Genomic DNA, 11508 nt, shown 5'->3' with positions numbered 1-11508 from the left:
TTGCAAGGTCAGCCTGTACACCCAAGTTCCTAGTCTTTGTTTTGTTTTTGGTTTTTTTGAGATAGAGGTTCTTTGTGTGTAGCCCTAACGGTCCCATTGTCCCAGAACTCACTCTGTAGATCAGGCTGGCTTACAACACACTGAAATCCACCTAACTGCCTCTTAAGTGTTGAGATTAAAGGCATGCGCACCACAGCCCAGCCCTGATCTTTGTATTAAAAAAAAAAAAAAAAAAGGGGGGGGGGACTGGAGAGATGGCTCAGTGGTTAAGAGCACTGACTGCTCTTCCAGAGGTCCTGAGTTCATTTCCCAGCAACCACATGGTGGTTTACAACCATCTGTAATGGGTTCTGATGCCCTCTTCTGGTATCTGAAGACAGATACAGTGTACTCACATATATAAAATAAATAAATCTTTAAAAGGAAAAAGAAAAAAGAAAAAGGGGGGCTGGTGAGATGGCTCAGTGGGTAAGAGCACCCGACTGCTCTTCCAAAGGTTAGGAGTTCAAATCCCAGCAACCACATGGTGGCTCACAACCATCCCTAACGAGGTCTGACTCCCTCTTCTGGAGTGTCTGAGGACAGCTACAGTGTACTTACATATAATAAATAAATAAATTTTTTAAAAAAAGTATTAAGGGCTGGTGAGATGGCTCAGTGGGTAAGAGCACCCGACTGCTCTTCCGAAGGTCCAAAGTTCAAATCCCAGCAACCACATGGTGGCTCACAACCATCTGCAACAAGATCTGACTCCCTCTTCTGGAGTATCTGAAGACAGCTACAGTGTGCTTACATATATTAATAAAATAAATCTTTAAAAAAAAAGCTCACAAAATTGTTTTTAAAAAAAAGTATTAAAAAAAAAAAGAAAAAGAAAAAGAGTCTGGAGAGATGATGGCTCAACGGTTAAGAGTGCTGACTGCTCTTCCAAAGGTCCTGAGTTCAAATCCCAGCAACCACATGGTGGCTCACAACCATCCGAAACTAGAGCTGACTCCCTCTTCTGGAGTGTCTGAAGACAGCTACAGTGTACTTACATATAATAAATAAAGCTTTAAAAAAAAAAAAAAAAAGACCAGCTGTCTAGTTACTGAACTTGATGACCTAAATTGAGTCCCAGAATCCAAGAGAAAATCAGTGGCCCAAAACACCCTCTGATCTCCACAAGCACTCAATGGCATGTGTGGCCTATTACAACAAATAAATTGATATAAAAATACATATAATACACACACACACTTGCATGAGGCCTTGGGTTCAACACTCAACAGTACATATACTACATGTCTTAGTTTCAGGACAGGTGGTTCAGTGGGTAAGATACTGGCTGCTTTTCTAGAGAACTGGTGTTCAATTACAAGCTCCTGCATGTGTTGGCCATATCTGTAACTCCAGTTGCAGGGGGTTCTGTACACTCTTCTGGCCTCCAAGCTTGCACAAACACAGATGCAGGCAAATCCTTATAGATTAATCATGGATTTGTTTTTCATCTTTTTTATTTACATTTTTTTTTCTCTTCTGAGACAGGGTTTCTCTGTGTAGCCCTGGCTGTCCTGCAATTAGCTCCGTAGACCTGGCCTCAAACTCAGAGATCTGCCTAAGGCCTGCCAACCCAAGTGCTGGCACTAAACATTTGCATCACCACCTCACTCCCCAACCTCCATTTCACCACCACCCCGACAATAGAAATTTTTAATTTTTTTAAAATTTTTTATTAGGTAATTTTCTCTTTTGAAATTTTTTCTAATTAAAAGGAACTTTTCATGTTTTGGAGGATCAGGAGCCCAAGGGAAGGTGACAGGGACTAAGAGAGTAGATACCAAGACCTTATATTGTCTAACTCCACATCTAAGTACTGCCCAAAACCATTACTTCAAGGTGACTTTAGATTAGCGAGAATCAGAGACACTAAGGATGCGGAGGATGGTTTAAACAGCAGGGGGTAAGGTCACATTCCAGTAAGTGGGGAAACCTTCCTAGCTGGAGCTTGCAGGAATGGAAAGCCAATGGTGCAAAGGCTAGACCCGTTATCTACAGTGGGTGAGAATGCCACACCCCTACCCCCACCCGCAGATCCAGATTCTGAGGTAGTGTGGACGCCTTGAGAGGTAATTAAGGAAGGGCCCTTCCTTCAATTGCAGACCTTGCCCAGGGCTACAGGAATGTTTTTACATATGAAAGCTGCTCCTAAACACTTATCTCCTCCGGCAAGCATTCCTCAACTCCACCCCCCTTTAACTTCTGTCTGGTTGCTATTATTTCTTCTAGAAAATCTTGGAGAGAGTAGGACCTGAGCTGTTTCCTATTTCTACTACTTCCATAGACATCCATGGGTCTCCTTTGGTTCTTACCTTAAACTGCAGTTCTAGAGGCTCTTCTGGGGTTGTAAACTGCCCTTCCCCAACTCAGGAGCTCCCATTCCCTCCCCTTCCTAAACTGGCCCTACTTGTTCGCTCTACTTTATCTTGCCAGGGGTTGTAACAGCCTCCAATCTGTCTTGGATCAGGAAGCAGTTTCCATGGGGTATTTTAAGTGTAAGTTCCCCGGTGAAATGGAAACAAAAAGAATAAGGTATTCTGGGGACAGTGTAGGCCCACTAGGGTGTAGCTTGTTTTGTAAACACAGGACCTGAGTTTTGGACTTTGCCCTGGATTGTACCTGTCCCAGTGGGTTACCTTAGATGACACTAGCTTCATAATGCAAGAGGAGGTTAAGATGCTGGCTAGCGTTACCCACTTTGAAGGTACTGGAAAAGGAAGACCTGATTTACCCAAAAGAGGGAGATCTCTGTGCTTCTACCGCTTTAATTTTTTTTTTCTTTTTTTAAATATTTTTGCAGGACTGGTCACTGTAACTTTTTCCCTTTAGTAACGGAGCCATGCTGTCTGCCTCTTCCTTCCCCTCCAGGGCCTAAAACTTTAAAAATATTTGCAGGCTGTGTAGTCTGATGAAACATGTTGAGGGCCAGAGAGTTGGCTCAGTAGCCACTAGGCTTACGTTCAATGTCCCTGCCCACATGGTTACATGGTAAAGAGAAAGAACTGCCCCCAGCAAGCTGCCCTGCGGCTGTGCGCTTCCATGCTCAGATTACACGTACACACAGAGTAAATAAGTATAATTAAAAATTTTTAAAATTTCTTCAAATAGATCCTTCAAATAGTCCTCCACTTTTCCAAAATGCCTCCATAACCACTGTGATAAGGTCTTTCAAAGAAACCTGAATGTTTTCTCAAGGCTATGACCTTTTTTTTTTTTTTTTTTTTTTTGGTTTTTCGATACAGGGTTTCTCTGTGTAGCCCTGGCTGTCCTGGAACTCACTCTGTAGACCAGGCTGGCCTCGAACTCAGAAATCCACCTGCCTCTGCCTCCAGAGCGCTGGGATTAAAGGTGTGTGCCACCAAGCCCGGCCTTGTTTGTTTCTAATGGATGATCCTGGATTGTTTGGGTAACTCCAGAGTAATAAAAGGAATTCTTAGAGGCAGATACTTAAAGTAGAAGGATCCAGAAGCTTAGAAAGGGTTAGGCATGTGACAGAATGAGGGGGCAGAAACATGACGTGCACCCTAGTCAACAAGCAGGAAAGCCGGCACCTCAGGCATACAGCTGCGTAGAGCTAGATTTGCCGGCAACCCGATGACCAACAGTGAACTTTTCTCTGGCACTTTCACATAAAGTTTGCCTGCCACTGTGAGGTGCAAGGATACTCATTTCAGGTATTAGTTTTTCTGAGGGCTGGAGATGATCCTAAATTGGGATCTCCTATACTGCATGAAATAAGGAAAAGCATACAGGTTCTACACAAGTTCCAGGGCAGCAAGGACTACATAGTGAGACCCTGACTTAAAAATAAATAAATTAGGGTAAATTTCAAATCAAAACAAAACAAAACGACCAAACAAACCCAAGAAACAGACAACAAAAAGCCCACAGCACAAATCAATCTAAAAAGCCACCAAGGTCTCAGCCCTGAGGGAATTTTCTCCAGCCCCTTTTGAATTTTTTTTGGTTTTGTTTGTTTTTGTTTTTCCGAAACAGGATTTCTTTGTGTAGCCCGGGCTGTTCTAGAAGGCTGTAGACCAGGTAGACTAGAGTGGCCTGGAACTCACAGTGATCTGCCCACCTCTGCTCAGGAGTGCTGGGGTTAAAGGCATGTGCCACCCTGGGTAGATTTGGGAGGATGGTTTTAGATTTCGAACTCCTTCTTCTCAGATTAACTTGATGATGCTTATAGGCCTATAATGTAAAGCTCAAAGGCAGCCCAGGATAGGGCTGTGCCTGTGTGTTACTATAGGAGGCTCCAAGATGGAGGATACAATTTACATGACAGAAGATTAAGAAGCCTCAAGATAAGGAGAGCCTGGTGGCATAGCAATCTAATAAGAAGGTGAGGGAAGCTGGGCATGGTGGCGCAAGCCTTAATCCCAGCACTTGGGAGGCAGAGGCAGGTGGATTTCTGAGTTCGAGGCCAGCCTGGTCTACAAAGTGAGTTCCAGGACAGCCAGGGCTATACAGAGAAACCCTGTCTCGAAAAACCAGAAAAAAAAAAAAGGAAAAAAAAAATGTGAGGGAACCACATGGGCACAGAGAAGGGTCCATTTGCTGAGGAGAAATGAGCAAAGAGAAAGGCTGTCCAGTGTGAAGGGAGTGATTTAGCGGGCGAAGGCAAAGTCTCTTTCTATCTATCTTTCTTTTTAAAAAAGATGTATTTATCATTATATCTAAGTACACTGTAGCTGTCCTCAGATGCACCAGAAGAGGACATCGGATCTCATTAGGGATGGTTGTGAGCCACCATGTGGTTGCTGGGATCTGAACTCAGGATCTTCGGAAGAGCAGTAGGTGCTCTTACCCATTGAACCATCTCTCCAGCCCGCAAGATCTCTTTCTTGGGCTAAGAATCTTAAGAGATAAAGGTGCCAGACCATTATGCTTGTCATTTTGCTGTTAATCCATCCTTCCTTCCTTCCTTCCTTCCTTCCTTCCTTCCCCTCTGTCTCTCTCTTTTTAAAAAGATTTATTTCCTTAATGTATATATGAGTATACAGTAGCTGTCTTCAGACACACCAGAAGAAGGCATCAGACCCCATTACAGATGGTTGTGAGCCACCATGTGGTTGCTGGGAGTTGAACTCAGGACCTCTGGAAGAGCAGTCAGTGCTCTTAACTGCTGAGCCATCTCTCTAGCCTGCTATTAATTATTTCAACCCAGGATCTCATGCATGCAAGCAATTGTCCCAGCTCATTTACTTGGGTGTTTTTTATTGTTTTTGTTTTGTTTTGCTAAGCAGGTTCTTATGGTTGAGGCTGTCTTAAACTCCCATTCGTCCAGCTTCTCCCTCTCAAGTAATAGGATTACAAGCATTCCTAGCTGTTAAATTTTGAGGGTCCCCCCCCTCCTATAGCATCCTATGTAACCCAGATTGGGCTCAACTCTGATATCTGGGGGGTGACCTTGAACTTCTGACGCTCCTGCCTCAACCTCTGAGGTTTTTTTTTTTGTTTTTTTTTTTTTTTTTTGGTTTTTCGAGACAGGGTTTCTCTGTATAGTCTTGGCTATCCTGGAACTCTCACTTTGTAGACCAGGCTGGCCTCGAACTCAGAGATCCTCCTGCCTTTGCCTCCCAAGTGCTGGGATTATAGGCATACGCCACCACCGCCTGGCTTCCCCAGACTTTCAAACACACATACAACACAGCTACCCAGCATGGGTCCAGGATGGGGAACAAAACATCCTGACATCTTCCTCATGCGGCACCACCCACTAGATTCCTCAGTACCATTCACACGGAGGCCCAGAGCTCTATGCCTCTCTTTTGCCTTACATAGTGGTTGATTGATTGCCCCAAGAACAGAGGGGAAGGGAAGGCCAACCCACCACTTGAGAGGTTTGGTTCATGGGTGTCTTGGACAACAAAAGGACCACGTAGGAGCCCCGCTTGGACAACTCTCTGGCTGTTCTCTCCCTCTACGCACTTAGTCCCTGCTCCTTGGTATCTGACTACTTCCGAGCCCACTTCGTGTCCTACATTCTATTCTGATCTGTGGCCAAGCTGGGGTTCTTCAACCATTCATTTATAGAGCAGCGAATTCCCGAGAGTCTGGGTGGGGTGAGGTGGGAGCACCGAATGAGGAGGCTTCCTTGGGAAGGTGGGCCTGTGTTCTTTAGATGACTGCAGGGAAGCTCTGCAAAGCTTCTTCATCTGGGGTGCGAGCAGAAGTGACTCAAGAGAAACTTCTCGGGGCTGAAGAGATGGCTCAGCGGTTCACTGCCATCGGTAATGGGAGCTGATGCCCTCTTCTGGTGTGTCTGAAGAGAGTTAATAATGTACTCGCATAAAATAAATAGAAAATAAATAAATCGAGAGAGAGAGAGAGAGAGAGAGAGAGAGAAACTTTTCCCGTGTAAGAGAAAAGCCACCTGGGAGAAAAAAAAAAAGCCTCTGGATTCCATCCAGCGCCCTCTCCAGACCCGCTGAGAGTACTGAGGGCGTGGCCCGAGGAGTGATTGACAGCTCGCTCGGATCAGCCTGGAGACGACGGACTCCTGCTCCTTCTGCCTACTGATCCCCAGCTCTTCGGTCCCCAGCTTCTGCGATTTTGGTTGTGGCGCGGACCAGACCGGAAGTTCTGCTCAACGACTGCCTAGTCTAAAGAGGAACACCGGAAACGTGCTCCCGACTATCGTTCCGCCTGTGCCGAGGCTATCTGTTCCGCTTCAGCGCCCGGAAGTGCGGCCTTCAAGTTGACAAGCAGGAGGACCTGCAGGACCTGCTGCCTGAGGAGTCGGAGGTGGGGTCGAGCGGGCATCCCCCTGCCTCAGAGTCCCAGAGAAGGCTGGGGCGTGCCAGGAGCGGCACGCCTGCGTGAGGATCGGTGTGCACGTTGCGAACACAAGAGGGCGCTGCAGGATCGGGGCAGGGTGCGGAGGCGGGAAACTGGGGGTAGATGTAGCGGGCCTGAAGGGGACTCTGGCATAGATAGGGTGGGAGTGAGACAGGCTGATGGAACAAGGTGCATGGCATGGGTGAGGGAGTTGTAGCGAGAATGCTGTAGGAGATGTGGGAGAGTGTGCCTTTGTTCTGAGGCATTCAGGAAGGTTCTGCTGCATCTGAGGAGTCCGGGCGTTCGAGAAGTAGGGTATGGATGGGGTTGAGGAAGAGTTATGGGTTGGCATATTATTTGAAAAAGGAGGCCGCTTGGCAGAGACAGGTTCAAAGCCTTGGTGGGTTTGAAGAATTAATTCATCATCATAGAGGTCCCAGATAAACCCGGTTCGCAGGCTCCCTCTGGCGGCCACGTGAGGGAAAGGCCTGGAGGTGGGAGTGTGGAAGGGACCCTGCATGGCGACTTCCAGTAGGCCAGGCCAGTGGTAACTGACACAATGTGTGCAATACTCCGAGAGAAAGGGAAGGGTGTTTTTGTGTTAAGGATCTAGAATCGTTGAGTCTGAGATCTCAGTAGTCCTTTTGTAAGGGGCAGGATTAAATGGGGCCCTGCTCTGGGTCTGTCCTAGAGAGACAGGCTGGTGGTCAGGGCGAATCCTGAATCTTGATTCTCTTCCCTTAGAGCAGTGTATGCAATCTGATCCAAGGGAAACACCCTTGTTTGCTGAATAAGGAAACAGGCCCAGAGACCTGGAGATATTTGCTTGATGGGTTAACTGACAATTCTGATTCCCAGCTCCTTTGCGGAGGGCGTGTGTGTGTGTGTGTGTGTGTGTGTGTGTGTGCGTGTGCGTGTGTGTGTGTGTGTGTGTGTGTGTGTGTGTGTGTGATGGAAGAATCTGTCTTCCCTCAGTATGATTAGTGCCAGGATGATAGTCTCGGGTTCATAAGAACTATGGGGATTGCTAAACAACACTGAATTTCAGCTTGCTGGCCTTTCACATCACTGGTGCATTTTCAAAGCCCAAAGTTAGCACCTCTCAGGTGATGCAAAGAAGAAACAAGGTTGCAAAGGCCTTGTTATATGTACTGTTTATTTGCTTCCCTTGGGTATGGCAGGCACAAATCCTCAGCCTCAAGGGGTGTTCCTAAATGATTCGGCCAGGAGGCAAGTTGCCTCCCCACCCTTCTGAAAACCTCCACATAACAGTAGTTAATGGGACCTGGTTCTTGAGGTAGTCATAGATCTGCTTGGGGCCTTCGTGGTACTAGGATATGGAAATCTGACTAGGGTAGACTAGAAAAGAAAACAGCCATCCGCATTGTCTCCTCCTCTTGCAGATGGCAGCCACAGAGGCAGTGCACCACATCCACCTACAGAACTTTTCGCGCTCACTACTGGAGACCCTCAATGGGCAGAGGCTAGGCGGTCACTTCTGTGATGTGACCGTGCGCATCCGTGAGGCTTCTCTGCGTGCTCACCGCTGTGTGCTGGCCGCTGGCTCACCCTTCTTTCAGGATAAACTGCTGCTCGGCCACTCAGAGATTCGTGTGCCACCAGTGGTGCCTGCGCAGACAGTGCGCCAGCTGGTCGAGTTCCTTTACAGCGGCTCGTTGGTGGTGGCACAGGGCGAAGCGCTGCAGGTACTCACTGCAGCGTCGGTGCTTCGCATCCAGACCGTCATTGACGAGTGCACACAGATCATCGCTCGTGCCCGTGTCCCCAACACCCCGGCGCCTGCGCCTCTGCCACCACCCGTGCCCCCTCCACTAGCACCCGCGCAGCTGCGCCACCGTCTGCGCCACTTGCTGGCCGCCCGCCCCCCGGGTCATCCCAACGCCGCGCACAGCCGCAAGCAGCGCCAGCCCGCGCGTCTTCAGCTACCTGCACCCCCAGCACCCATCAAGGCTGAGGGGCCTGATGCGGAGCCAGCGCTGACTGCCGCGCCTGAAGACAGAGGTGAAGAGGATGACGATGAGGAAACGGATGAAGAAACCGACGCTGAAGAAGGTGAAGGAGGCGGCGGCGGCCCGGGTGAGGGCCAGGCTCCCCCTGCCTTCCCCGACTGTGCAGGGGGCTTCCTTACCACTGCAGCTGACAGCGCTCGAGAGGATCCCCCTGCATCCACTGGCATCACTGATTATGGTGGTGCCGGGAGAGATTTCCTTCGGGGGACTGGGGTCACTGAAGATGTGTTCCCAGATAGTTATGTGTCCGCTTGGCATGAGGAAAGCAGCGGAGGGCCAGAAAGTTGTCCGGTGGAAACGTCTGCTCCACCCGACTGTGCCCTGGCTGGGCCTCGCCCAACAGGTGTGAAGACCCCAGGGCCCCCCGTGGCTCTCTTTCCCTTTCACTTGGGTGCTCCCGGCCCCCCAGCGCCAACACCTCCTACTCCATCTGGGCCAGCCCCTGCACCCCCGCCCACCTTCTACCCCACGCTCCAGCCAGATGCAGCCCCCAGTGCTCAGCTGGGAGAAACGCAGGCGGTGCCAGCGGCCCCTGCCGCTCAGGCCACAGCCATCTCTGGCACTCCTGTGCGCGCCCCGGGTGGCCAAGGTGCTGAGCAACCCGCCTATGAGTGTAGCCACTGCCGCAAGACGTTCAGCTCGCGGAAAAACTACACCAAGCACATGTTCATCCACTCTGGTGAGTGGGAAAGGAAATCGCCTTTTCTCGCACAGATTTACGAGATCCTTAATCACGGGCGGTTTGGTTCCTGCCTGGGATTGGGCACTTGAGAAGCTTTGTTTTGAGTTAACCCTAAAAGCCTAGAGTTTTGGCTTCTTCCTGGAAAGGGGTTGATTGGGAAGCGGGAGCCTGCCTTTCCAAAAAAGCCTTCAAGGCCTTTGGAAAGCTAGACTCAGCCTGGGGTGGCCAGGTTAAAGGAAGTGTTGGTAGGAAACTGGCCAGCTTCCACAGTGGGAGCCGCCGGAAGAGGTTTGACGTGAAGGAAGCTGGGATTATTTCCCATAAAAGTGGCTCACAATATGGGTCTGAATAGAAGAATGTGGTGCGAGTTGGGCAAGATCTGTGTGTGTAGCCCGAATGGGCAGCGGGTGGCGTTCCAGACAGGGTTCTTTTTTTAGGGTCCCTGGTAGACGATGGCATAGTTAAATGGTGATGTGGGTGCCGGAGAGGGATTCCCTGCAGAGCGGGATTCCAGGGTGGTTTCGTTAACAAGCAAAAGCTTTCTGACCTGACCCAGGAGGGGAGAATAGAGGAGTCCCTACAGGACAGACTCCAGGGAGAGCAAGCCAGACTAATATGTGGTTTGCTTTGTCATCTGTAGGGGAGAAGCCACATCAGTGCGCTGTGTGTTGGCGATCCTTCTCGCTACGCGATTACCTGCTCAAGCATATGGTCACACACACTGGCGTGCGAGCCTTCCAGTGTGCAGTGTGTGCCAAGCGCTTCACTCAGAAGAGCTCCCTCAACGTGCACATGCGCACACATAGGCCTGAGCGTGCGCCCTGCCCTGCCTGTGGGAAAGTTTTCTCACACCGTGCACTGCTGGAGCGACACCTTGCAGCTCACCCTGCACCTTGATCGGGAGCCAGCTTCACACTGCCGGCTGCTGCAGTCTAGGACTTGGACTAGGTTCACTCCACCAGATGGCTTCTGCTCTGGAGTACGGACCCTTCCCTTTCCCCAAGCTGAACCTGTTTTCCCTGTGGACTTGGGACCCAGAACCCTATTTCTCTCCTACACTTGCTTAGCTTCTCTCTATGGGACAGCGAGATGCTTAGGGCCCCTGCCACCTCAGAGACCATTTCCAGATTGAGCTGGGCAAACACATTCTTGGAACCTGATGCTGGATTTGTGACTCACCCCCCGCCAGGTATGGTGTCTAGAATTGTCCTCTGCCCCTGTGCTGGGCTAGAATTCTCTGACCTCACCCCCCAAAGTCTGGAGCCACCCTTCCCTCATTGGGCACCTATGGAGGCCCAGATGGACCTCCCTAGGGATTTTAGGATTCCAATCTAATAAAGGACATTGGGCCAGTACATGCCTCGTAGGCTTTCTGGGCTGTGGGCTTGGGGCTTGGTCCCTACGTTCCTGACTTGCACTTTTGCGGTGACCTGAGATTTCCTGAGTAGGTAGGCACAATTTGCTTTGATATCCTAGACTTGGATTTTCTTTTTTTTTTTTTTTTTTTTTTTTTAGATTTATTTATTGGTTATATGTAAGTACACTGTAGCTGTCTTCAGACACTCCAGAAGAGGGAGTCAGATCTCGTTATGGATGGTTGTGAGCCACCATGTGGTTGGTGGGATTTGAACTCTGGACCTTCGGAAGAGCAGTCGGGTGCTCTTACTCACTGAGCCATCTCACCAGCCCCAGACTTGGATTTTTGGATTTTTGGGTGGGTAGGCTGTGTATATAACAGTCCTGAAGTGTTCAGCCCTATGGGCAGGGGAGTCGCAGTCCCATTGTTGGCTGCTACATTTCTACAATGCAGGAATGGAGTCCCCTTTCAACCAGAAGCCTTTTAGATTTAAGACTCCACCTCCCTCATCTTGACGTCCATGAATGTTGGACACCTACTCGTGAGATGTTCAGGAGGGTTCTTGGGGGCCAAGCTGCCTTAAGGGACTTTGAACCCTGGATGTTAAGCACTAAGTG

General features: G+C 49.3%; 1 protein-coding gene across 4 annotated transcripts, besides 1 other annotated feature; it reads left to right on the top strand.

Annotated features, from left to right (window-relative positions):
* Positions 1718-2426: a transcriptional cis regulatory region, noted in NCBI's record as "predicted enhancer Chen2008-1, also known as intergenic|chr7:13599141-13600226 (MGSCv37/mm9 assembly coordinates), targeted for CRISPR interference". NCBI's record gives its function as "positively regulates Slc27a5, Trim28, Ube2m, Zbtb45, Zfp324 and Zfp446 gene expression in mouse ES cells" and the evidence as "EXISTENCE:mutant phenotype evidence [ECO:0000015][PMID:31784727]".
* On the top strand, positions 6508-10889 carry Zbtb45 (zinc finger and BTB domain containing 45). 4 transcript variants are annotated; one of them, XM_006539803.2, is made up of 3 exons: positions 6508-6789; positions 8226-9531; positions 10175-10889. In XM_006539803.2, the coding sequence occupies exons 2-3, from the start codon at positions 8226-8228 to the stop codon at positions 10429-10431; spliced, it is 1563 nt and encodes a 520-aa protein (XP_006539866.1). In that variant the 5' UTR covers positions 6508-6789; the 3' UTR covers positions 10432-10889. The 4 variants fall into 4 exon arrangements, with proteins under 4 accessions (XP_006539866.1, NP_001019870.1, NP_001347762.1 ...); NM_001024699.2 differs by having other exon boundaries at positions 6703-6873; NM_001360833.1 differs by having other exon boundaries at positions 6703-6919.
* The last annotated feature ends 619 nt before the right edge of the window (positions 10890-11508 follow it).

This window comes from Mus musculus, chromosome 7 (genome assembly GCF_000001635.26).
Source record: "Mus musculus strain C57BL/6J chromosome 7, GRCm38.p6 C57BL/6J".
NCBI lineage: Eukaryota > Metazoa > Chordata > Mammalia > Rodentia > Muridae > Mus > Mus musculus.
This window is presented reverse-complemented; position numbering and strand designations above follow the sequence as displayed.